A 27034-nucleotide genomic window follows, 5' to 3' on the forward strand; every position below is an offset into this window, starting at 1 on the left:
CTGAACCTTGTAACTGCTCCTCAGTCCCATGTTTACAAACCCCTGCATTGGTCTAAACCGTGAACTTGGGAACGTCAGATGAGTTCATTGACCTCTTAATCGACGTAGTAATCCCCTCTCCATTAGAATGATTTCTCGGGCACGCTGTACCGCATGTGAAGGCCACATATTCATGTCTTCTTTTGTAGATCTGTCGTGTACATTTTGCGCAATCTCTCCGCTAGGCGATTGGCTTTTGTTATCTGTGTGCTGCTAGCAGCAGACTCATCGGCAGAAGCGGTGAAGGTACCACCAAGACAACAACAGTTCGTGCGAGTTTTCCGATGACAGTGTGTTTGTTCGCTATCATTTTCATCGGAACGTCAAACGCAGCAGTGGTGGAAGAGGCTTATGTTTGCGATATGGATGTGTCTTGATTAACGGTTATTATTTTGAAGCGTACACTAAAAGGAATGCAGATATTTCTCTCGCGATTGAAGGTGTTTAATACTTATATTGTGACATTTAATTGTATGTTGTTGTTACGTGGTGGCAGCACCTCATACGTGTAGGAATGCCTGAACTTTCACGATCGCACCAACCGCTTATAGTTCAAAAATGTTGCCAGCGCCGTCATCGGCCAGCATGCATAACTGTTACTGTCCTAGGATTTGTCATTGCTGCCATCCTATTGGCTTTTATGGCGTTCGGACAAGAAGAAACTCCTCATGCAACACTCCGATTAGTTAGTGTGGTAAGTAGACTACTGAAATTTTATTACTTTTCGCTCACACCTGAATAATCCAGTGTGACAGTTTTTATGAGTTTGTAACAAAAATAAAGAGAATAAATACGGGGAAATTTCTTCAAAATCGTAACATTAACGACTTTTTTCCCGCAGCCATTAGCAATAATTACGAAAAGAGCGTGAGTGGACATTCATGATTTTTTTTTTTCGAAAATAGGCTAAAATGAAACCTTACAATGAGTAATATAAAGTCACAAAATTTGAGATTAATATCTCGGGAAATGAGTATGATGCAGAACAAAGTTGACAACACTGTCAGGACTTCAATAAGCGTTTGTGATGTTTACTTCAGGAAATCATTGTTGGATGTTTGTTCACTTCTGTGTTTATTGAAAGTCTCGTTGTGTTAATTTATATTAATAAATAAAAATGTATTTGAGGAAGGTGGGATATGATGGTAGAGACTGGATTAATCTTGCTCAGGATAGGGACCGATGGCGGGATTATGTGAGGGCGGCAATGAACCTGCTGATTCCTTAAAAGCCAAGTAAAAAAATGGACTAGGAAGGAAATCTTGGAGATAAGAAGGGAAGGGAACCACAAAGAAACTGAGGAACGACCTCAGAATACTGCGTAAGTACATATGTTATTTCATTATTGAATTATTTATTTATGGTGCAAGGAACAGCTCTTTTTTATGTAGGCCTACTTATTTATTTATCTAACCTTGTATCATCAATAAAAACATGTTTTTAATTAGTTTTAATTTTACAGTCTTTGTACTTAAGTACTTACGCGGTATTCTGAAGTAGCTATAGCGCAAACGGAAAATAATGAACAAATGGTACAATAACTAGTACGGTATTGAATATACAAAGTGGAAGGGAACCTTTTGTATTAATTCGCAGAGGTAATAGATGAATTCAATGCGAACAAGTTTTGTCAATTAAGTTTTTTCGTACGTCCAATAGTTTTGAGAATACGAAATGCAACGTGTTGCAACGCTGCAAAGAATAGCTATGCTCCTTGTGGTCATTGCTCCGCGGTGGAGGTGAGTGTAAAGGCTGGTTCACAATAAACCGGGAACGGAAACGAGAACGAGAACGGAAATAATGTTAAAATAAATGTATTTAAATGTGACCATTCACAATAGTCAATTGTGAATGTTCACATTTAAATACATTTATTTTAACAATATTTCCGTTCTCGTTCTCGTTGTCTTTCCGTTCCCGGTTTATTGTGGACCAGCCTTAACTCCGACCTCCACTCCGCAAGTCTGCCGAGAGGAGAATGTAAACAAAAACGTCTCATGAGATAAGTTTCGACCAAATTTCTGTAGATCAAAACGCAAAGTATTCAGTGAATTGCCGCCCTGGTTGGCTCAGTTGGTATAGCGCTGGCCTTCTATGCTCGAGATTGCGGGTTCGATCCCGGACCAGGTCGATGGTATTTAAGTATGCTTAAATACGACAGGCTCATGTCTGTAGGTTTACTGGCATGTAAAAGAACTCCTGCGGAACAAAAATTCCGGCATACCGGCGACGCTGATATAACCTCGGCAGTTGCGAGCGTCGTTAAATAAAACATAACTTTTTTTTCAGTGAATTAATTACGAAAATTATTTTGTTTTTATATATTCTTTATTACGTTATAACCTCTTTAACTTTAAATGTAATACAATGAAATTTGTTTAATATTAAGTTTGCAGTAATGTTAAGTTATGTGTTAGTGTTACGTAAGTACAATAATTTTATCCATTCTAGATATGTGATGGAATAGATCAATCAAGTAACTGTGAGAAAGACAATGGACTGTTTTCTTGGTAGACTGGGATACTGTTTGGCTGTGAATGGTTCTCATTTTGAGCATCTGTTGTAAAGTTTGGTTAGTCATAGTATATATTATTTTAATGTACCGAAGTACATATGATATTTCCATGCAGATATTCTGCGTCATCATACGATACCGGGATGGGTATCCGGTGTGGCTTAGTGGATAAAGCATCAGCACGTAGAACTGAAAACCCGGGTTCAAATCCCGGTGCCGGAGAGAATTTTTCTCCGTTCCATTACTTTTTCATCGTATGATGACGCAGAATATGTGCGTCCGTTTCGTCTGCAATATTCGCCGGGCTGATCACGTAACACCATCCCTCGAAATGTTGTCCTGGCTCCGTCTAGAAGATCGTAGGAAAATCCATTGTCTTTCCCTTCTCTTTCACATATTGCATTTCTCCACTCCTGTCTATCTTGCGTCTCGTTTTCAAAATTTATCCACCCATCATAACCTAGACACACGATCACAACACTCCTCAATATTATCAATTCCCTCCCACCGAACATCCTCATATTCATCTTCTTTCACTGTGGCTGTTCCTCGGCTTTGGAATTGCCTACCGAGTAATGTCAGGGACTGTCAGACGTCAAACAAATTTAAGAATAGGCTAACGAGATATTTTTCTAACAATTCTTGTTAACAGTAATAGCTGTTTCAGGTTTCTCAATGTTTAATGGTTATATATATCACAGATAAGTATCTAAATTATCTCATTATTATTATTATTATTATTATTATTATTATTATTATTATTGCTATTATTATTACTACTACTACTACTATTATTATTATTATTATTATTATTATTATTATTAATATCTGCATGGAAATATCATATGTACTTCGGTACATTAAAATAATAAATATATATATATATATATATATATATATATGATATGCGTAAATCACTTCGTGATTTAAGACGGCGCTTATTCCGTCGGATCCCGGCCAACTAGTCACTCATAACGAGTGCACCTCAGCACATGTCTGGACTTCGGTCCTACGTTCATAGACATCTATGACGTAGTGCAGAGGGCGGCCACTAGAGGGAACCCAAGAGTTGGAACTTAAACTGAGACAATTCTGTCCAACACCCGGGATGGGTATCCGGTGTGGCTTAGTGGATAAAGCATCAGCATGTAGAGCTGAAAACCCGGGTTCAAATCCTGGTGCCGGAGAGAATTTTTCTCCGTTCCATTACTCTTTCATCGTTAGCCGTAGTGTTTTGTTTAGTTTTATGGTCTAAGTTACTCAACATGATTTTACATACTTATTTGTCTCAATTTCGAAGTCCATGAAACAAGTTTAATAAAGAATTAAAAGACATGAAACAGGAGAATGGCCCTTGGGCAGATCACTAAATGAATGAGTAATATTTCATATTTTTTAACACTCTAAATATAAACTATAAGATATCACAGTACTTTCTCTTCATAAAACGTATCATCAGAAAGCAAAAAGTATTCGTCTTCATTAATACAATTTCCACATTTAGGTCTCGGGTCCTTTGCTCCTATGCCTTTTTATTCTTCCGATTACTATATTATTAACTGATAGCAATCTAAATACATCTTTCTTTGACCCTTCTGGAGGAGATGACCCAATTTTATATCAACATCTATTATGATTCTTCGCACATCCAGTATATGGATCAACATTTTTATCGCAACAGGATTCCACAAATGAACCAGCACTGGAGAGTTGCAAATAGGGGGTGACCTAGTATTGTGGTTAGCATGGTTTAAGGCCACAGTGTAAGATAAGTTAAAGCCACTGGCTTAGCTCAATCGGCAGAGACGGTTGCGCTCTAGTGTGGATTCGATTCGCGCTTTTACCTGTTGGGTTTTTTCCGAGGTTTTTCCCAGCCATAAGGCGAATGTCAGATAATCTACGGTGAATCCTTGGTCTCATCTCGCCAAATACCATCTCGCTGTCGTCAATTTTCATCAACGTTAAATAGCATAGTAGTTAAACAACGTCTCCAATTAACCAACTAAACAAGAAAAAAATTGATAAACAAAATGCAAGAGAGGCACACCCATTAGACTGAACAACAAGAATTTTGCTCCGACTTAAAACAATGTGTCCCTTATGGTTTGATGTCCGCTGAATCCGAAAATGCATCTCTTTTCTTCGTATCACGTAAGGGTTTTAAGATGATATACAGGGACATCATTTTATTTTTACTAACATTTTTAATATTAACCTGGGTATAACTTTAGAGAACCGGAAACACAGTTTGCTATCCCCTTCCACGACTGTAGTTCGATGATACTGGCATAAAACACAAACAAATAACTCTACTAGGTATAGGAAGGAAGAAAAGTAGTTCATTTACGTAAACTAGGAAATATCGCGATTTTGGTTTGATAATATTCATTAGGTTTTTGTTCAATCAAAGTACAGTACTGTATTAAGAATAAGTGTTTTTACTCACGAACTGAGTTATCCATGCGAACGTATATATATTATACTGTCCACAGCACATTAGCGTACAATGTAGAGAAAGAAGTTAAATTGAAAAATAATCATAATATGAATATTTAAGCACATTTTTTGAAAATGGTAGCCGTTCATTTCGATACAGGCTTCAGTTCTTTTGTGCATATTATCATGTTGAAATAAATCTGTACCTACTCTATAAAAGAGTACCTTACGTAGGCCTACTGTAAATTCAGTCTTCACTTCTGCCCGATCTGAAAATATAAAATTGCTCAGACATCCTATCTACTGTCTGTCCAAGTGGTTATGCCGCAGGATTGTAGAAAGGGGGGAAATCACGTGACAGTTAATTGCTTAACGAGGCCCTTTTATTTAAGTTAAATTAAACAGCTGTATAATATTACGTAAACGTCCAATTCCTAAGAGAAATTAATGTTTTCAGAAAAGAGCTAAGACAGCCTAGCTTTTACAGAGGGGCGAGCAGAAGCAGGTGGGGGAAATCTGGATGCGACGTAGGCAAACGGACAGTACCTGTGCGAAAGTATGATTAAATATTGAAAACTCTTTCGTCACTGGAAAACGCGAACATAGGCTATTTCTGGAACGTACTATACTCACTAACTTAGTACTGCTTACTATCTGCGATCTTGGTTCTGTTGGACAGTTGGAACTTCGTTAGTAGAAGGGGTGAGAGTGAAGTACATTCAAAAACTCAGGTACAATAAAAATTGGAGTAAAAATAAAATGATGTCCCTGTACTATGATTTCACTTTTCGGTAAGCGCTCCCCCAGGAAACATCTGGCTCGGGTTGGGGGTATAAACCAAAACAAAAGCTAATACATTTTATGACTTTATGACTTATTTCCGGTTTCTTATGGTTGTTGACATGTTACATTTTGTACTTCTAATAAATAAACAGATATTGGTCCCTTCTATTAAGTAAATTTCATAACAATTCAGAGTGAGATCTATGCAGTAAACAAACAAGGATGTGGTTTTCAGTATTTAAAAGAAACGTTTACCAGTTTGAGTGAAGGAAAATTGAAAAGAGGGTATTTTCATCGGTCCACAAATTCACAAAGTTATGGATGACCCTTTGTTTGAGCAAAAACTTTTCGTTGCAGAAAGAATGGCATGGCTCGCTTTCAAAGACGTTTGCTCAAATTTCCTTGGAAATTCTAGGGCAGAGAACTACACAGAACTTGTTGTGGAAACCATGTTAAGTGCATATGACAAAATGGAGTGTAATATGTCTCTCAAAATACATTTTTTACAATCTCATTTGGATTTCTTTCCTTCTAACTTTGGAGCGGTAAGCGACGAGCATGGGGAAAGATTTCATCAAGAAATATCTGAAATGGAAAGGCGATATAAAGGAAGATCATCATCCAGCATGCTTGCAGACTATTGTTGGTTCCTTGTAAAATACAGTCCCGGGTCTAGTTATAAGCAGAAATAACCCAGAAAATTAGATTAATTGTAAGTTAAAATTCCGAGATTTTTCTCATTATACGCATGAAATATTTTTATTGTTGTTGTATTTTAAACTATGTAAGAACATTTTTTTATCCGTACACATTTTTCAAGTATTACGAGAAATTTTGAACCCCTAGTGTGTTGTATGTAATTTTATCGGTAGCAGTGAAAAATTAAAAAGAGCTAACTTTTGTCATAAAAAAATTCCATTCATTTTCCCCTGAAAATGGTACGTGATTGGGCAATTTGGATTTTAAATTCGGATTTAGGGCATAAATATTATAGTCCCGACGCTGTTATTTCCGACGTGACTCCGCCTCTTTGCTTACGTCTTAGAAAGTGAAGGCTCTATAAAGTCTAGGTAGGTAGTATTGTTCGCCATTTTTGTTCTTACGTTGCCGAGCTACCATACGAGGAATCTATTTGCCACACCGTAAAACATCATCATGTCGTAGCTCCTATGATAATAATGTAAACGCAATGTAATTCAGCAAATAATTGAGCGGCAAATAATGTCTTCGTGTGCTTTCTGCGAACGCAAACGAAAGGGCTAAAATGGCGGGCGATTATATTAAGTATTTATCGAGCCTTAAGAAATGAATCAGCGAATCACAAGACGCACACGTTTAAATGTAGCCGACCTACAACGCGATTGGCTACCGGAAATTAGAGCGACGGGACTATAGTAATATTCACCTATTTTTTATTTCGGAGCAAGACAATATGTAAAAATTTGTTGTTCAGTGTAATCTGTAGGAAGAAACAAATTTCCACACGATCGAGAATCTAATACGCGTTTACTGTATTTGTATAGCTGAAAACGCTACCGCTTAAGTTAAAAGGGAAAGCTTTCATATAACGATACTATACACACAAGAATAAACGGCTCTTATAACCTTTCACATCCTTTGAAAGCCTTTCCAATAAGCAAGTACAGATGAGTGTGTGTATTGCATCACAGGAAGGGGAAATTCTCCATCCTATATTTACATAAAATTGACCTCATTTAAAACGCCCTTCAGTTCACAGCTGACGCAATAAGCGGATATGCGGCTACTAACGAGAATAGCCACGATTTTGTGGGGTCACTGTGCATGTTCATCTCGAATTAAACTTAATCGATGATCATTACTTTCAAATAGTATCTTACCAGCATGCAAAGAAATATGGTGATGTCGTAAGACAAATTTTTCTTAGTAATGAAGGAAGGAACATTTTTATTGCTGCATTTTCTGGCGTGTTGACAACTACTGATTCGACTTTCCTCGTTCAGGCGAGTGAGGGACAGGTAGAAATACTGTCTCGCGTTAAATAAGTCTGTTCATAATTACTTTGACATTTGCAGCAACAACTTCGTGTATATAATTTCTTTAATAAACTCTCAAAGTTTTTATTGGCACATTATGAACATTCAGTGTAAGAACCTTTTGTTACACGGCATACATCAGCACGATCGTCAAATTCTTGCCACACTCTCTGGAACATACTATCTCTGTTCATGGATGCAATCGCAGCAATGATCCGATGTCTTACTTCTTAAAGTTTTGGGATGGAGGTGGCACATAAACAGAAACACTCACATACCCCAAAGAAAGAAATCACATGGTGTGAAGTCTGGTGAACTGGGAGGCCAAAGATTATATGTCAGATCAGCGAAGGTAACACGTCTAATCCAACGATGTTGTAGATGGACAATTCGCAAATGTTTATGAAACAACCTTTGTAGGTCTACCATTAATACTGGATTTGTTTTTGCAAGCTGCAAAACGCAAATCGATTTATGTTATGAAGTTGTCATTTATCAACATTGTCTCCCAAGTCAACAGAAATATGTTTTCCGAAAATCAGAGCTTAAAACTTCGAAAGTTTTACTATCAAATGATGTGTACCAAGTTAATTTCTCATTAATACTTAATAATAATAATCAGGGAAAGGATTTATATGTAAATACATATTTACTTATAAAGCTAATATAATTTATATTTTGCATTATCTTTATGTTTCACAATGTGTAGGGTTGAAAAATCCTACTTTTATTTTCCATATTTTTCCATATTTTAGAGTTTAGTACATATTTTCGTTAATTTCCATATATTTTCCATATTTCATATAAAACAGTCCATATTATATTAGGTTTAACAATAAAACAAAACACAATTCCATTAACTTTTAAAAATACATTTCAACAATAGAGATTTAAACACATGTTCAGTAATCCCTTTAACATCAGAGTTATTTGAAAATTAGCAGTCCTATCAACAATGGGAAAGTAAGTTACAAAACTGTATTAATTTAATTTAAAATTTTTAACAGACTTCAGTTGTGCAGCTCAACAGTTAAATGCCAGTCAGAGTACACATAGGTTCAGTTTTGTAAATCATACTATAAAGACGGTAAATATGCCAAAAGTACGTCATTCAGTCAATTTAAAATCAAAACTAACAAGTTACATTTCAGAATTTAAAGAAGATGGTTTATCAACTGACAATAAAATATTATTTTGTAATTTGTGTCAGTGTGCAGTATCATCTACACAAAAGTTCCTGGTGCAACAACACATTACAACTAGTAAACATCAGGCCAACAAGCAACTAAATTCCAAGCAGAGACAATTGTTTTTAACACAACCAACAACATCGAATGTAAGATCTGAGTTTAACATCGACCTGTGCCGTTCTCTCATCTCTGCTGATATTCCTCTCTACAAACTAAAGAATAAGGTCTTCAGGGAATTCCTTGAAAAATATACTCAACATACAATCCCGGATGAGTCAACACTTAGGAAGACGTATGCTCCATCCATCTACGATGAGACAATACAGAAGATAAGAGATGAAATTAAAGATAGTTCAATTTGGGTTTCCATTGATGAGACTCCCGACAAAGAAGGTAGACTTGTTGGTAATGTAGTTATCGGTTTGTTAAGTGAACAATATTCTGAACGAATTCTTTTACATTGTGATGTTCTAGAAAAGTGCAATAACAAAACTATAGTTAAACTGTTCAACGAAGCTATGGGTATCCTGTGGCCAAAGGGTATTATGTACGATAATGTGTTATTCTTTATTAGCGATGCTGCCCCTTATATGGTCAAAGCTGGACAAGCATTATCTGTTGTATATCCTAAATTGACTCATTTTACTTGTGTGGCGCATGCATTTCATCGTGTGGCAGAAGTGGTCAGAGACAATTTCCCTAAAGTAGATTTGTTGATTTCATCAGTGAAAAAAGTATTTCTCAAAGCTCCCAGTAGAGTTAACGTGTTGAAAGAAATGTACCCTGAAATTCCATTGCCACCAAAGCCAATTTTAACTAGATGGGGTACATGGCTAGAAGCAGTTGAATATTATGCCGAACATATAGACTCTATTAACAATGTTCTCCTTGCATTGGACTCTGAAGATGCAGTCTCAATTGATACTGCGAAAACAGTTACCTGTGACATAAGTGTGAAGAATGACTTAGCTCACATTCAGCATACATTTTCATGCATCATAAAAACGCTCAAAAGTCTCCAAAATAGGCACCTTTCACTATCTGAAAGTTTTGAAATTATAAATAGTACTGTGGAACAACTGAATCGTGGTAGAGGTAAAGTTGCAGATGCAGTAAGAGCTAAGGTGGACACTGTACTTTCAAAAAACCCTGGATATGAAGAACTACAAAAGGTTGTTGCTGTGATGAGTGGTGAATCAACAGTGAAGATTAACTTGGACTTATCCCCAGCAGACATTGTGAAATTGAATTATGTACCAGTTACTTCTTGTGACGTCGAACGCTCTTTTAGTCAGTATAAATCTATCCTCAGAGACAATAGAAGAAGATTCACTTTTCAGCACTTGAAAGAAATGTTTGTAACCTATTGTTATGGTAACAGACAATAAAAATTGTGTTTTGTTGAAACTACATTGGAAGATAAGGTACGTCCATTATATTTTTTGTTTAGTTTGATTAAAATGTACCAATATTTAACGTACATAGTCATTTTTTTATAATTTTAAGTCCATATTTAATTCCATATTTTGGTAAAAATCCATATTTAATTCCATATTTTGGTAAAAATAACTACATATATATTTACATATTTCATATATTTTTAGTCCATATAAATCCGTTCCCTGATAATAATAAATGTGTGTATATATGTATATATATTATATATATGCATTTTGAAAAACAATATAGGCTACATAATTTCTGCACATTTAACCCTTAAATTCACAAAGTATCCTATAGAATACAACAGGTTAATAAGCTATATGCTATAATTTTAATAGAACAATAGAAAAAAAAATTGTTAGGAAAATTAAAATTTCACAATATTAAAATATTGTACAACATATAAAATATGGACATTGCGATAGTTGTTTTCTTTACAGTCCGACACGGTTTAATAAACTAGTGTGAGAAATGATGTTTTGCCAATTTAAGGGTTAAAGGATAAAATTAAAATTCTTTCAATCATTTATTATCACAATACACTGCTCTCTTAAGTTTATTGAGCACTAGCCGTACCCGTGCGCTCCGCTGCACCCGATAGAAATAAATATAAAGTAATTACATAATTAAAATAGGACGTTTGATCCAGGGAACATTCGTGTTTGATATAGGGATAAATCGTTTATTATGTTACTTAATTTAAATTGTATTTGCATAATTAAATGCGATCATTTTGATCCAGAGACCACTCATTTGGTCATAAAAATTATTTTAGGAAATACAGGAAACGAATGTACAGAATAGCCTATCAAATTTTCTGTGCATAAGAAGCTATTTTAATCTTACCTGTCCTCGATTCACTCAGAAGTTACTGTAATAACATTATAGCATTATGTCCATCTAGAGAAACTACACTTTCCAATGGTGAATTAATAATTAATTATACAAATCGGTTAATTTAGCTTCTGATATTACTTCATACAAACACAGAAACATTATCTGTAGGCTATCTTTCATAGCTTTCGATTTTTGCTGTCCAAGGCCCCTTATAGACGAAGTCATTTATTTTTTAATTCATTGCACGGCCTTAGATGGCAGTTATTTTAATTTTAAAACTCATTTATCTCATTAAATATCAGTCCTATCAAAATTTTTCAAGGAATAAAACTTATCGCAAATTATTTTTAAAGAAACTTTTGTTATGTAACATTTTTCACCAAAAATCAATAATAAGCGAGATATTTCGATTTATTTAATTCAGGCCCCCTTATAACCCTCCCTTTTAAATAATGTATTTTGAATGCCATATAGCCTAAAATCTGAGTTACAACGAACTTAATTTATATTCCAATTTTCATCGAAATCGGTTCAGCCATTATCGCGTGAAAAGGTAACAAACATACAGACAGACAGACATACAAACAAAAATTTTAAAAAAGCTATTTTCGGTTTCAGGGTGGTTAATTGTATATGTTAGGACCAATTAGTTTTGGAAAATCGAAAATTACCAGAAAAATTTTGGCTACAGATTTATTATTAGTATAGATATTGGGAATTAAACCAATAGTTTTCCCAAAACACGCTATGAAATATTTCATATAAAACAATTTTTATCTCGAAAAGAAAGTAAAAACGAGCAAAATTGAATTAAATTTTTTTGTTTGAAATACTAATCTCAAAAAAATATATATATATATATTTGCAGGAAATTATTTGTAGTAATTTCATTGTTAAAACAAAATCAATGGTTTTTCATGAACTTGTAAACATTTCTATGGTTAAGCACTCTTTGTCCCTTGTGGCAGCTCACGAATAATGAGAAGATATATAAATTAGATTACTCTCTCATCCGGACGGTACGGTAGGTAATTATTATTGGCTACTCAAAGTACAGTACGTGCCTTCTTCCTCCCCGCCATGTATTTTTTTCCTCCCCCTATTTGCAACCCCGTCGTGCTTTCAGTAAATCACAGGTTGTGTGTGGAAGAAGTTCACTATGCTTTCTAAGACATTTGCTGATAAACGCTCGAAGTTTAATTATTTTTTAAAAGACAAATTGGATATTTTAAAACGGCTGGATGAAGGGGAAACTATTTCTGGTATCCCAAGAAGTACAATTTATGACTGGAAGCGTAATCGTGCTGCATTGGAAGAATATTGTGCATCCACGAGCTCTAATGACAAGCGCCGTGCATTGAAGCAGCCTAGTGTTTTCAAATACGATAAGGAACTGTTTCCATGGTTCCAAGAACAAAGAAGGAAATGTACTCCAACATCTGGCTCGATTGTGAAAGAGAAAGCGCTTGATATGCTTAAGAAACATGGAGGCGATGATTTCTCTGCTAGTGATGGGTGGTTGTCAATGTGGAGGGAAAAGTATGGTGTTCGTCCACTTGCAATTTGTGGAGAGAGGATGTCATCTGATACCGCTGCAGTTGAAGAATAGGCTATAAAACTACATTCCGAGATTTGGTGAGTAAACAAGAATTATCTCCCCAGCAGATATACAGTTGTGACGAAACCGGTTTAAATATCAAATGTTTACCGAAAAGAACTTTAGAATCTACATCATGCAAAACTGCGCCTGGTTTCAAAATCCAAAAAGAACGTGTGACTGTATTAGCTTGCTACAATGCATCAGGGGCAAATAAGCTTCCCTTGATGTTAATTGGAATACATTAAAAAATATACTGATTGTAACTATTGTAATCGGTGATTTAATTACTGTATTATTCAAATGTTCACAAATATTTCCTTATCATATTTACTCATATCAATTATGCAGACGATGGAGGGATAGTTAACTAATTTCCGTACCGTCTTGCAGTAAGGCATGAAATCACGTGAATGCCGGACGACGAAGCGGACGGACGACATAGCAACGGATCACAGAGAATTTACTGTATCTCAAAGAATAACCCCATGAAATTAATGAAATTGCTTACAGTTTACTCTGTATACAAATACAAAGTGTTCAGCTTGAAACACGTATGAAAGAAATGGTTATAACTCAAAGTGTATACGACAAACAGAAAAAATCTACCAAGGTTTGGTAATGCACCTCTTGCGATTTATACAGGGACATCATTTTATTTTTACTAACATTTTTAATATTAACCTGGCTATACCTCTGGATCAACGCCGTTTGCTACCCCTTTCCACGACTGGAGTTCGATGATACTGGCGTAATATACAAACAAATCACTTTACTAGGTATAGGAGGGAAGAAAAGTAGTTCATCCATTTACGTAAACTAGGAAATATCGCGCTTTTGAGTTTGATAATTTTCGTTAGGTTTTTGTTTAATCAAAATACAGTACATTATTAACAATGAGTGCTTTTACTCACGAATTGAGCTGTCCATGTGGACGTATTCATTATGCAGTGTATATTATACTGTCTACAGCATATTAGCGTACAATACAGAGAATGAAGTTAAATTGGAAAATAATCATAATATGTATATTTAAACACATTTTTGAAAGTGGTGGCCGTTCATTTCGATACAGACTTCAGTTATAATGTGTATATTATCGCATTATAGACTATTGTACCTAATCCCAATTACCAGTTTCGTCCTTCGTACTAGTAACTCATGTTGAAATAATTCTGTACCTACTCTATAAAAGAGTACCTTACGTACTGTAAATTCAATCTTCACTCCTGCCCGATCCGAAAAGATAAAATCACTCAGACATACTATCTACTGTCAGTCGTAGGGTCGTAGAAAGGGAGGAAATCACGTGACAATTAATTACTTAACGAGACCCTTTTACTTAAGTTATTTTAAACAGTCATATAATATTACGTAGACGTCCAATTACTAACAGAAATTAATGTTCTCAGAAAAGACAGCCCAGCCACTAGCTGGCGAATAAAAGCTGGTGGGGGAAATCGGGATACGACGTAGGCAAATGGAAGACAGTATCTGTGTCAAAATGATTCAATATTGAAAGCCCTTTCGTCACTGGAAAACGCGAACATATTTTTGGAACGTACTGTTTACTACAACCGTAAGGCTACTATGACTGTATATGCGGTCTTGGATCTGTGTGGAGGACGGTTGAACTTCATTAGTAGAAGGGGTGGAAGTGAAGTACATTCAAGAAGTCGGGTACAATAAAAATTGAAGTAAAAATAAAATGATGTCCCTGTATAACAATGATGTGTTTGCCATGGAGTCGTAACTAATCTGACAAATAAAGAAACTCTTAATTCTATAAAGCTACGGCCATGTGGATGCTTAAGGAGAAAAAAATACCAAAATATCGTATTCATATTTGAGGAGAAAAATTCGCTCCGGCGCCGGAGATCGAGCCCGTGTCCTTGGTTCTACGTACCAAGCACTCTGACCATTGAGCTACGCCGAATTTTTCTCCTCAAATATTAATTGTCAATATTACGGATATTATTCTGTAAAACAAAGTAATAAGTCTATAAAATATCGTATGTTCTTTGGTTAGCAGAAACAAAGTTTCTGAAGCACATACAGCGCCGGTTTTGTCAGAAGTGCAACCTCTTATTCCTGCCTAAGATATGTTGGCATGTGACGAAATTATCCAACATTCCGGATATCTAGAATCTAGTTTCTCACATTCCGTAGGCCTTCTTTTGTTTTAGCGATCTGACTATCTTCCTGTGTGAATTTTTGACAGATTCCATTCCGTTCACAAGTGTATTTACTGAAAGGTCCTCATAAGATGTCAGAAATATGAGTAATTATGTTTTAATTGCACAAAATTATTATTATATAAATCGGTCGTTATTCGTTACATAAGATATAATTGTAAGTAAACAATTAAAGGATATTCTTTAAAACTGTTTTTAAATTTAGTATTTATGTAAGCAGGTAGAGATAAAGGTCTCCACCAGGAGATTACAACTACAGGGACATCATTTTATTTTTACTTCAATTTTTATTGTACCTGAGTTTTTGAATGTACTTCACTCCCACCCCTTCTACTAGTAAACTTCCAACCGTCCACCACACAGAACAGTCCACCACAGTACGTTCCAGAAATATGTTCGCGTTTTCTAGTGACGAAAGAGCTTTCAATATTGAATCATATATTCGCACAGGTACTGTCGTCCGTTTGCCTACGTCGCATCCCGGTTTCCCCCACCTGCTTCTGTTCGCCCCTCTGCAAAGTCTAGTAGCTGGGCTGTCTTAGCTCTTTTCTGAAAACATTAATTTCTGTTAGGACTTGGACATCTAGGTAATATACAACTGTTTAAAATAATTTAAATAAAATGGCCTCGTTAAGTCATTAACTGTCACGTGATTTCCCCACCCCCTTTCTACGACCCTACGACAAAATCACTTGAACGGACAGTAGATAGCATTTCTGAGTAATTTTATCTTTTCGGATCGGGCAGAAGTGAAGATTGAATTTACAGTACGTAAGGTACTGTTTTATAGAGTAGGTACACAATTATTTCAACATGAGTTACTAATGCGAAGGGCGAAACTGGTAATTGGAATTAGATGCAATAGTATATAGGGCGATAATATGCACAAAAGAACTGAAGCCTGTATCGAAATGAACGATCACCATTTTCAAAAATGTGTTTAAATATCCATATTATGATTATTTTTCAATTTAACTTCATTCTCTATATTGTACGCTAATGTGCTGTAGACAGTATAATATACATCGCATAATGAATACGTCCGAATGGATAGCTCAGTTGGTGAGTAAAAACACTTATTGTTAAAACTGTACTGTATTTTGATTAAACAAAAACCTAATGAAAATATCAAACTCAAAATTGCGATATTTCCTAGTTTACGTAAATGGATGAGCTACTTTTCTTCCCTCCTATACCTAGTAAAGTGATTTGTTTGTATATTACGCCAGTATCATCGAACTCCAGTCGTGGAAGGTGGTAGCAATCCTTGATCCAAAGGTATAGCCAGGTTAATATTAGAAATGTTAGTAAAAATAAAATGATGTCCCTGTACAATGTAATTATTTAACTTTAATGGAACAAATATCAAATTGTTTTACAGCTTAAAATTGAAGCTCTTTAACTAACAAGTGCATTGCGGGTGGAATCGACGCACCTCCCACTAGGGCAGGGTTGGGGTAAGCCTCTCTCGCGCTTACAGAGAAACAGGCTGCGGACAGGTGGATAGGAACGACAAACAACGCAGAGGTTCAGTGAGTGCCATTCTCAAGTCATGCTTCGCCTACATATTATGTACATAAATACTACATTTAATTTTCTGTTTGCAACGAAATAGCTTACACATTGCACGCCACTGATCGATTCTTATGTCCACGATGAACAAAATTGCGGGAGTAGAAGGAGACCGCGCTATCTTAAGATCGCTCAAGCTAATGCATAAATCCCCCAGGCCTGTACTAGGGGAAATGCTGTAATTTCTGTTGCAGTTATTCTCGAGTTGTGCGCAGAAAATCGCTTACCTTTGTCTTCTCAACACGTTTTTAGTATGGTGCGCCAGTCCCCTTCTAACAGTTTGATCTACATCTAATTAAATCTTATGATACTTAAACTTCCCTCAACCCAATATGAGCAAATGCTGGGTAACTTTCGGTGTTGGATCCCGGACTCATTTCACCGGCATTATCACCTTCATCTCATTCAGACGCTAAAATTTAATAACCTAAGCTGTTGATAAAGCGTCTTAAAATAACCTACTAAAATAAAAAAAAAATACTTAAACCTAAGGACAACACAAACATTCAAGCCAAGGAACAATGTCTAACCAAAAAAAGACCCCTTGCAAGAGTCGGGAATTAAACCCGAGACCTCTTGGTTAATAGCCGGCGTTTCTAACCACTAGAGTAACCAATAAGTTTGTCCCTTCCGTAAGAATTAATCTCTGACAAAGTTGACACTCCTGAGTAACTGAAGTCCCATTATGGCATTGCGTGCGTTAAGTTCGAGTTAATGAATAAACCGGATGATGCGTGAACTCTAGATCAGCCTGTGCTGTAACAAGGTCGACTAACGAGCGGAGCGGATTTAATGTCTTGAGAAGAAGAAGAAGAAGAAGAAGAAGAAGAAGAAGAAGAAGAAGAAGAAGAAGAAGAAGAAGAAGAAGAAATGGAAGAAGAAGATCAGGATTAGCCTTACGATCGCAGGCAGTTCAGATTCGAGTCCTGATCAGACCTGGAATTTTGACGTACTTCATTTAAAATAGTGTTACACTTGCTGAATGTTACTAGAACATTTTGCTTGGAAGAGTAAAATAATTACGTAGAGCATTTTAGGATTAAAAAATACCTAGGGCCGTATTCATAGACATTCTTAGCGCGGGCTTCCGGTGGATGATCAGCAAACTAACGTTTTTCGTATTCACAAACCAGTGTTAGCGATATGATATGATATATGATATGATATGCTATGATATGATATGATATGATATGATATGATATGATATGATATGATATGATATGATATGATATGATATGATATGATATATAAAATGATATGATATGATATGATATGATATGATATGATATGATATGATATGATATGATATGATATGATATGATATGATATGATATGATTCCTGTACAACTAACCAGTCGATAGCCGGGGCTAGTTTAGCACGCTCGTAGCGCGGGCTAGCGAAATGTCTATGAATAGCACCCCAAGAGTTCAATCCAGAACTTGGTTTCTAATATAGGCCTGATTATATGAAGGTGATACTGCACTAGCCACCGGCGTAGCTCTGTCGGCTAAGGCGCTTGCTTACCGATCTGAAGTTGTGCTTGGGCGCGGATTCGATTTCCGCTTGGGCTGGGGGTTTTTCCGAGGTTTTCACCAACCGTAAGGCAAATGTCAGGTAATCTGTGGCGAATCCTCGGCCTCATCTCGCCAAATGTCATCTCGCTATCACCAATCTCATCGACTCTAAATAACCTCGTAGTTGATACAGCATCGTTACATAACCAAGTAAAAAAAATACTGCACTAAACACGTTCATCGTTGCCAGTGGTTCTCGTGTTACAGACGTTGAGTGATGAACAATGTGTATGCAAACAGGTAAGCTTAGTAACGAATTTACTTCTGTTGCAGATATTCCGACATGGAGACAGGACGCCTACACATTCCTATCCCACTGACCCATACATTGACGGGAAAGAGTGGGTTGAAGGCTGGGGTGCTCTTACCAAGGTAAGATTCATTTTATGTAATTTCCAACGTAGAATTGCACTGAATGATTCTCCGATACATAGGCTGTGGACTTAAAATGCTGAAAGCATTGGGTTAAGAAATATTCTTGCTCAAAGCATTGGGTTAAGAAATATTCTTTCTCAAATCATGGATTAAGAAATATTTTTGCTCAAAGCATTGGATTAATAAATATTCTTCCTCAAATCATGGGTTAAGAAATATTCTTGCTCAAAGCATTGGATTAAGGAATATTCTTGCTCAAAGCATTGGGTTGAGAAATATTCTTGCTCAGAGCATTGGGTTAATAAATATTCTTGCTCATAGCTTTGGGTTAATAAATATTGCTCAAAGCATTGGGTTAAATAATATTCTTGCTCAAATCATGGGTTAAGAAATATTCTTGCTCAAAGCATTGAGTTAAGAAATATTCTTGCTCAAAAACTTGATTAAGAAATAATATTCTTGCTCAAAGCACTGGGTTAAGAAGTATTCTTGCTCAGAGCATTGAGTTAAGAAATATTCTTGCTCAAATCATTGGGTTAAGAAATATTCTTTCTCAAATCATTGGGTTAAGAAATATTCTTGCTCAAAGCATTGGGTTAAGAAACATTCTTGCTTAAACCATTGGGTTAACTAATATTCGTGCTCATAGCATTGGGTTAAGAAATATTCTTGCTCAAAGCATTGGATTAAGTTATATTCGTACTCAGAGCATTGGGTTAAGAAATATTCTTGCTCAAAGCATTGGATTAAGTTATATTCGTACTCAGAGCATTGGGTTAAGAAATATTCTTACTCAAATCATTGAGTTAAGATATATTCTTGCTCAAATCATTGGTTTATGAAATATTCTTGTTCAAATCATTGGTTTAAGAAATATTCTTGCTCAAAGCATTGGGTTAAGAAATATTCGTGCTCAGAGCATTGAATTAAGAAATATTCTTGCTCAAAGCATTGAGTTAAGTAATATTTGTGCTCAGAGCATTGGGTTAAGAAATATTTTTGCTCAAAGCATTGAGTTAAGATATATTCTTGGTCAAATCATTGGGTTAAGAAATATTCTTGCTCATGTCAGAGAAGGAATAGCGTCTATCTGATTTAGTAATAGTAGTATTTTTTTTCAAATGTATAAATCAATGTTTTACATGAAGTATATTAGGATTATAATTTATACTTTGATTAATCATAACAAATAATATTAATATACAGAAATTATGTTTGTATCTAATAAAATTCTTTTGTGGAACGAAAAGTTACATTTCTACGGATCAAATTTCTGCACATTTAAAGGATAAAAACTAAAATTATTTCAATAATTTATTATCATGATACACTGTTCTCTTAAATTAACTGAGCATGTTGGGGATTAAATCAATGGCTTTCCCAAAACACGCTATGAAATGTTTCATATAAAACAATTTTTATCTCGAGAAGAAAGCAAAAACAAGGCAAATTATATTAAATTTTTTGTTTGAAATATCTCAAAGAATAACCCCCTGAAATTAATGGCATTACTTACGGTTCACTCTGTATAAAGATCACGTGACTATACGTACTTCTCTGTCTGCCGTTACGCCATTGCTTGGTGGCATGGTAGATAATAGCGTGTGTTTAGCAACTGACGGGGTTCTGTCCTTGGTGGGAGTAAAGGTTGAACTAGTAACACGAAAAAAAAAAAACACTTGTTCCTTATGTAACTCAAAATCTAGTCGCAATTCGTTCTATTGTGCACCAAGAAATCGTACGTGTTGTGAGTTACAAAGGATAGTGAATGTTAACATAGTGGCATACGATGCAGAAATATCAGGCATTGGCAGTTTAATTACTTTGCTGCAGAATATGAGGCGCATTCCTAAACACACACCGGCTGACTACACTAACGATGAAAGAGTAATGGAACAGAGAAAAATTCTCTCCGGGACCGGGATTTGAACCCGGGTTTTCAGCTCTACGTGCTGATGCTTTATCCACTAAGCCACATCGGATACCCATCCCGGTGTCGGACAGAATCGACTCAGTTTAAGTTCCAACTCTTGGGTTCCCTCTAGTGGCCGCCCTCTGCACTACGTCATAGATGTATATGAACGTAGGACTGAAGTCCACACATGTGCTGAGGTGCACTCGTTATGAGTGACTAGTTGGCCGGGATCCGACGGAATAAGCGCCGTCTCAAATCACGAAGTGATTTACGTATATCATATATATTATTTTAATGTACCGAAGTATATATATGATATTTCCATGCAGATATTCTGCGTCATCATACGGTGAAAGAGTAATGGAACAGAGAAAAATTCTCTCCGGCACCGGGATTTGAACCTGGGTTTTCAGCTCTACGTGCTGATGCTTTATCCACTAAGCCACACCGGATACCCATCCCGGTGTCGGACAGAATCGTCTCCGGTGCCGGAGAGAATTTTTCTCTGTTCCATTACTCTTTCATCATATGATGACGCAGAATATCTGCATGGAAATATCATATGTACTTCGGTACATTAAAATAATATATATGACTACACTAAGGTTCGCTGCGTACCCAGGTTTCGAGCAGGCAACCCCACTCGTCCCTAGGCCAGCCCCCTCCCTGCGTCGCCAGCTAGCGTTCGGGGAATGTTATGGAATAGAGAAATATTGACGGAATGATGTAGATGCCTAATAAAGGAAAACGGGAGAACCCGAAGAAAACCCCAACTGCGATCTTGTCCGTCATAAGTGTCACTATAGATTTATATAGTTTATATGACGTCACTCCATTTTCGGCCAATGAAGTGTAATGAAATTTTGAATTCCAACCAATCACAGTCATACATCACGATATTTTCTGCAGCTCGATTAATCGCTATCAGTTTATCGCATGGTCGTTCTTTTGTTTAGTCAGTGCCGCCAACTGTTTCCACATAAATCGATGAGCATGAATCCATTGCACTAAATAAAGTGCGAAATCCTACTTCCACGTCTACACTTCATCTTCTAATTCCATGTACATTGTATCTAAAGAAAATGTCAGTCCTTCACAACAATTGTTCATGTAATTAATGTATTAATCAGGTTATTTGTAATTATACTATAAAATGTTTAAATTAAATTATGATTTCAGCAGATAATGAAAACGTACTTCTGTTATAATAACAAGAGAAAAGCGCAGTACATGTAATTAACATTTTAAAATCTGTATTTAATAATAATAATAATAATAATAATAATAATAATAATAATAATAATAGTTTTATTTTCCCTGGCAGAGTTAAGGCCATCAGGCTTTCTCTTCCACTCAACCAGGATCAAATCACATACAGAAAAATACATACCGGTATACAAATATTAACTTAAAAATAATAATAAACATAATTAAGTAAAAGAGAGAGACTGAATACATATATACAATCAGTATTAACTTTAAAATAACAATAATAAAACATATATAATAAAAAAGAGTCTGAATACATAATCACAAACAGGAAAATACATTCTAGTATACAAGTATTAACTTAAAAAAAAAAGAATTAATACATATGAATATAATCTCACAACTAAAGGAATATAGTATGATCAGCACAGCACGTGTTACATTGAAACAATGACATTTACCTAGATATAAGTGTTAATGGAAAAATAAAGTAATGGCTGTGTAAAATAATAATAATAATAATAATAATAATAATAATAATAATAATAATAATAATAAATCCAGACGTTTGAGATGGGCAGGACATGTAGCACGTATGGGCGAATCCAGAAATGCATATAGAGTGTTAGTTGGGATGCCGGAGGGAAAAAGATCTTTGGGGAGGCCGAGACGTAGGTGGGAAGATAATATTAAAATGGATTTGAGGGAAGTGGGGTATGATGGTAGAGACTGGATTAATCTTGCTCAGGATAGGGACCAATGGCGGGCTTATGTGAGGGCGGCAATGAACCTCCGGGTTCCTTAAAAGCCAGTAAGTAAGTAAGTAAGTAATAATAATAATAATAATAATAATAATAATAATAATAATAATAATAATAATAAGAAATCAAAATTGTACCTAAAAAAACTAATTCTGTGCATTTAAAATATTTCTAAACAGCCTAATTTTAAACAACTGAGGACTAAGACTACTCCTGATTTCCAGTGGCAGCGAATTCTATGAGCGGGCAATGGCTATTTCTCTTTTCTCAATTGGCATTACTGAATAACATTCTATTTCTTTATTGCAGTAATCGATATTCATCTTCACAATGTCTGAATAGGTTAAGTATTCATAAATATACAATTATTAACATTTTGTGAGCGAATTTTAGGGATGTATTATTTACATTTTTATTTTATTCACGAAATAATTCTAATAAATGTCACTCGAGGTCTGAGATTTCCCAAATAAATCCACGAGCGAAGCTCAATACGTAGTAAATATGCATCCATAGATAGTTGCTAACCACTAGGATCGCTAATATCGCCTCATTACAGACAATGCGAAATAGTACCGGCACAGTCTATTGTTCCTAGTACCCTCACAACTCAAGCTTCGTGACTGTATATGCTAGACTGTGGTTATACTATGTTGAAAAGTGATAAAGTGTTTGTAGTCTCATTGTACATATGCACTTAATAAAACAATTATTAAGGTTACTTTTTGACGCTCCCTCGTATATTTGAAAATTCACTACAATTTAAATTCTACTCGTGTATAAAGTACGTAGGTATCTAATTTCCGCAGTACCTCATCCTCCACCTGCATTTCAGGTGTGCCCAGTATGATGTAAGAGGAAGGTCATGTGACGTCACAGAACCACTTCCTGTCTTCATCTGCTTTGTAATAAGCCACGTTTCCCTCTCTCTCAGTGACGTACTGACGTGGGATCGGCGTGACTTGAAGTCTCCACATCTCATTAACAACTGACAATTTAGTAATACAAGGATAATGAGACTAACAACACTGTACGCCTACCAAAAATGCATGATAAAACATGCACTAAACCTACTATTCATCCCGGATTTTCGGGACCATCCCGATTTGGAGCTAAATGTCCCATGTCCTGATGAAACCCCTTCGGTACGCCAAAATATTCCAGTTGAAGAATTCATTTAAATAATTTCTTAAAATCATTTTTACGTAACGTTCGATGGGTTTTGTATTACGAAGTCATTAATTATAAATAATTTACAAATATGGAATATGAATTGTGTAAAGCTGGAGGAGAAATGCCTCCTTCTTTTGTAACACTGCTGAAAGATCAAAATATCTGTTGTTCAACTCTTGCCATTGTCATTGAATTCGTATTTTATTTACCTGGCTCAAACGCGGAATTTAGAGAATTTGGTTGAGTGAATCATTATTGGACAAAAAATAAGAAAAAAAATGTCAGAAACAAGTCTTGGTAATACTCTAACATCGAAATATAATTTGAAAAGTTTTTGCATAGAAGTGTATGATATCTTGTTTTCAGATTATGTTTTCCTGAAATAAAAAATATTTTCCATGGATAAATTAATTATATGGATTTTATTGTTGCTAATGTGTTGATTGTCAAAGAGAGATGATTTAAAAACTTTTATGCTCAACGATGCCGAAATGTAGTAATTATACACCTGGTAGCAGCCCTTTAATGGACCTCATTAAAGTACACCTATTCATTAAAGTTCAGGTGTTCCACCAATCAGAAAACACCATTGTAGCAATATGAAAGCGCAAGTATCGATTATTCTCGGATATGCAGTCGAAAGACAACTAGCGAAACGTCACGGAGGCTGGAAATCCAATATTGTCGCAGAAGGTTATGTTCTGTTACTATAATAATTAGCGTTAATTGCAAATAATATTCAAATAAATGCAATTTGTCATCTCGTTTTTCAATGTCTAAATCAATTTCAAGTTTATATCAAGATTAATCTTTATTTTACTCTCTAGATTATATCAAAGTCAATGACATTTGTTTCTCGGAAAAAAATCAATACTTTCGCGTCTGCGTACATCTCACAGTTTACGAGATATTGCACAAGGTCAGTTCCGCTCCCCAGTCAGATAAGAATAACATGAATACTTATGAATAATTTCAAGTTAGAAATATGGTCGAGCATAAAAAGTCATATGAAACTTGCCTATAATGGTAATTAAGACGCTCGTATGAAAATTATGAAACTCGCTTGTGCTCGTTTCATAAACATACTCGCGTCTTAATTAGTACCATTATAGGCTCGTTGCATAATGTACTATTAATTCACTAGTGTGAATAAAGTCATAGTTTTGGTTGCTAAGGACGATGAAAGAAAGACCAGTTTAGATTCCAGTCATGGATAAATTAAGTATATGGATTTTGTTCTTGCTAATATGTTGGTTGTCAAAGAGAGAGTGATTTAAAAACTTTTAATTCACTACTGTGAATAAAGCCATTGATTTGGTTGCTGTGGACGCTGAAAGAAAGACCAGTTTATTAAATTAATTAATGGAACAGTGAAGAAGTTAACGCATGAATAACTAAACAATTTAATTATGGTAATAAGCGAGTAAATGAATGAATGAACAAATAAATTTATGATGAATTATTTCATTAATTAACAAATGAATGAATAGCTGAGTAAACACATGAACGAGTAATGGATGAATTATTGAATTAATAAACGAATTATGGAATGAACAAATGAACGAATTATTGAATGAATTAATTAATGAACAAGTGGATAAATGCGTGAATGAATGAACTAGGAGCTGATTGAATGAATGAATGGATGAATGAATGAATGAATGAATGAATGAATGAATGAATGAATGAATGAATGAATGAATGAATGAATGAATGAATGTGTTTGAGCAATAGAGCGAATGAATGAACGGTATTTATCTGAGAAATGCTACACTACTACTTAAGTTGGCTGGTGTTGACCACATCCTGTATCTAATTATAACGAATTATCAGACAGGACATTTTAAGACAAAAATACGTGAAGGAGTTGCGGACCCACAGTACTAATACAACTATTATCTGTGCATTTTGAACTGGCGGATCAAGATCATGTACAAAACTACAAACCACGTTGCAAACTGTAAACTGAAGCACTGGTAATTCTGGCTGTCCGAGTTGACTTTAGTTGAGGAGAATGGTCCAGAATTGAAGTAAGCACACGTTGCAAATGCAGTCCATTGCTTGACTTTGAGCCGCTAGTTCGAAATGCACAGATAATAATATAAGCACAAACATTGAAGAAGTTAATAACCGATAAGTAGACGATATTACTTCTGACCTCCAGTGCTTGATTCGAAATGAATTGGAAAATTATATAATAATTAAATTTACGACTGAGGAATGTGATATTTCGGTGACCTTAAGTCATAAGATAGAAGGCGCTGGAATAGTCCATATAAATATAGACACTATGAAAATTATCATTATTTGAAGTCTGTTTATATTGAACTGTAGAGGGCCTGGAAAACTAAAGGGAGATTGGCAGAGCAATTTAGAAAGCAAAATAGATGCGATATGAGCGTAAATTGAAGAGTGTGATTCCGAAACTCGGCCAACCCATTTGGACGTTTGTATGATTTGTACATATATAGGCTGTAAGGGGTATAAGTGCCATTACTTTAAGTGATGATTATTCATGTCTTCAGGAAGACAAAATGTCGTCACAATTTTTTTCTAATTGCAGTATTTAACTAATTATTAAAGTTTACAATATTAGACGTTTGGCAGCGTTGCTCGATGGGGAAGAAGGAGTTTACAAGTGCACAGTACAGCTCAAGCGGATATAGACATACCGATGCAAAACAGATGCTCTGTTCTAATGCAGGGGCAGACCAGGACAACTGTTTTTACATAAAACGAGCAGCAAATAAAAACTTTCAATTTCATTAATAGAACATTATGGTAAGTTTCCATTTTATTTAACAATATTGCTCCATTTTTTATTGTACGTCTAAAAAATAAACAATAATGGTTTACTGCTCAAAATAACAATAACTTTTTTTCTAATGCAACATTTTAATCTCTCCCGCTTCCGTAAAACAGTATCATTTTTTGAATGAAATTTCTGGTTGTGTGATTTTCGAAACGGGGTAAGAGACTCCCAATTGGGGGAAAAATCGTTGTGAAAATCCATTTTCACTTGATGAGCCTTCCTTGTCAGTATCCTGTAAAATTGGGCACCAAGTCTATTTCGGAGTTAAAAGGCCACACCACCCGCCTCATTCTAGTGCAGAAATCATTAAAGCATGGAGTTCACCTCTTTGCTCTCCATGCCATTTCATGCTGTGTGAAGGGGATATATTTGCTTTTTTATTTTTAAAATAGGGCAGTCTTCCATAAGAAAATAAAATGCTCATACTAAGACGCAAAAGCTATCGAATCTCATATCGCATATTGTAGCTATATATTCATGGAATTTCATAAGCGTAATTGACTCTCTTGGTTGTACGTACATTTTACTGATTCACCGAAATTCTTAAAATTTCATATAGGAGCTTTTATGTAGAGAATCCAATGCTGCATTA

General features: G+C 35.4%; 1 protein-coding gene across 1 annotated transcript in view; it reads left to right on the forward strand.

Moving 5' to 3' along the window:
• The first annotated feature begins 236 nt into the window (after positions 1-236).
• Positions 237-27034, forward strand: part of LOC138692894 (lysosomal acid phosphatase-like) — a 69615-nt gene continuing 42817 nt past the window's right edge. The window contains exons 1-2 of the mRNA XM_069816213.1: positions 237-733; positions 18471-18569. Coding sequence (XP_069672314.1) covers positions 554-733; positions 18471-18569 — 279 coding nt within the window. The 5' untranslated portion in view covers positions 237-553. The remainder of the gene's footprint in view (positions 734-18470; positions 18570-27034) is intronic.

Source organism: Periplaneta americana, chromosome 17 (genome assembly GCF_040183065.1).
Source record: "Periplaneta americana isolate PAMFEO1 chromosome 17, P.americana_PAMFEO1_priV1, whole genome shotgun sequence".
Classification (NCBI taxonomy): domain Eukaryota; kingdom Metazoa; phylum Arthropoda; class Insecta; order Blattodea; family Blattidae; genus Periplaneta; species Periplaneta americana.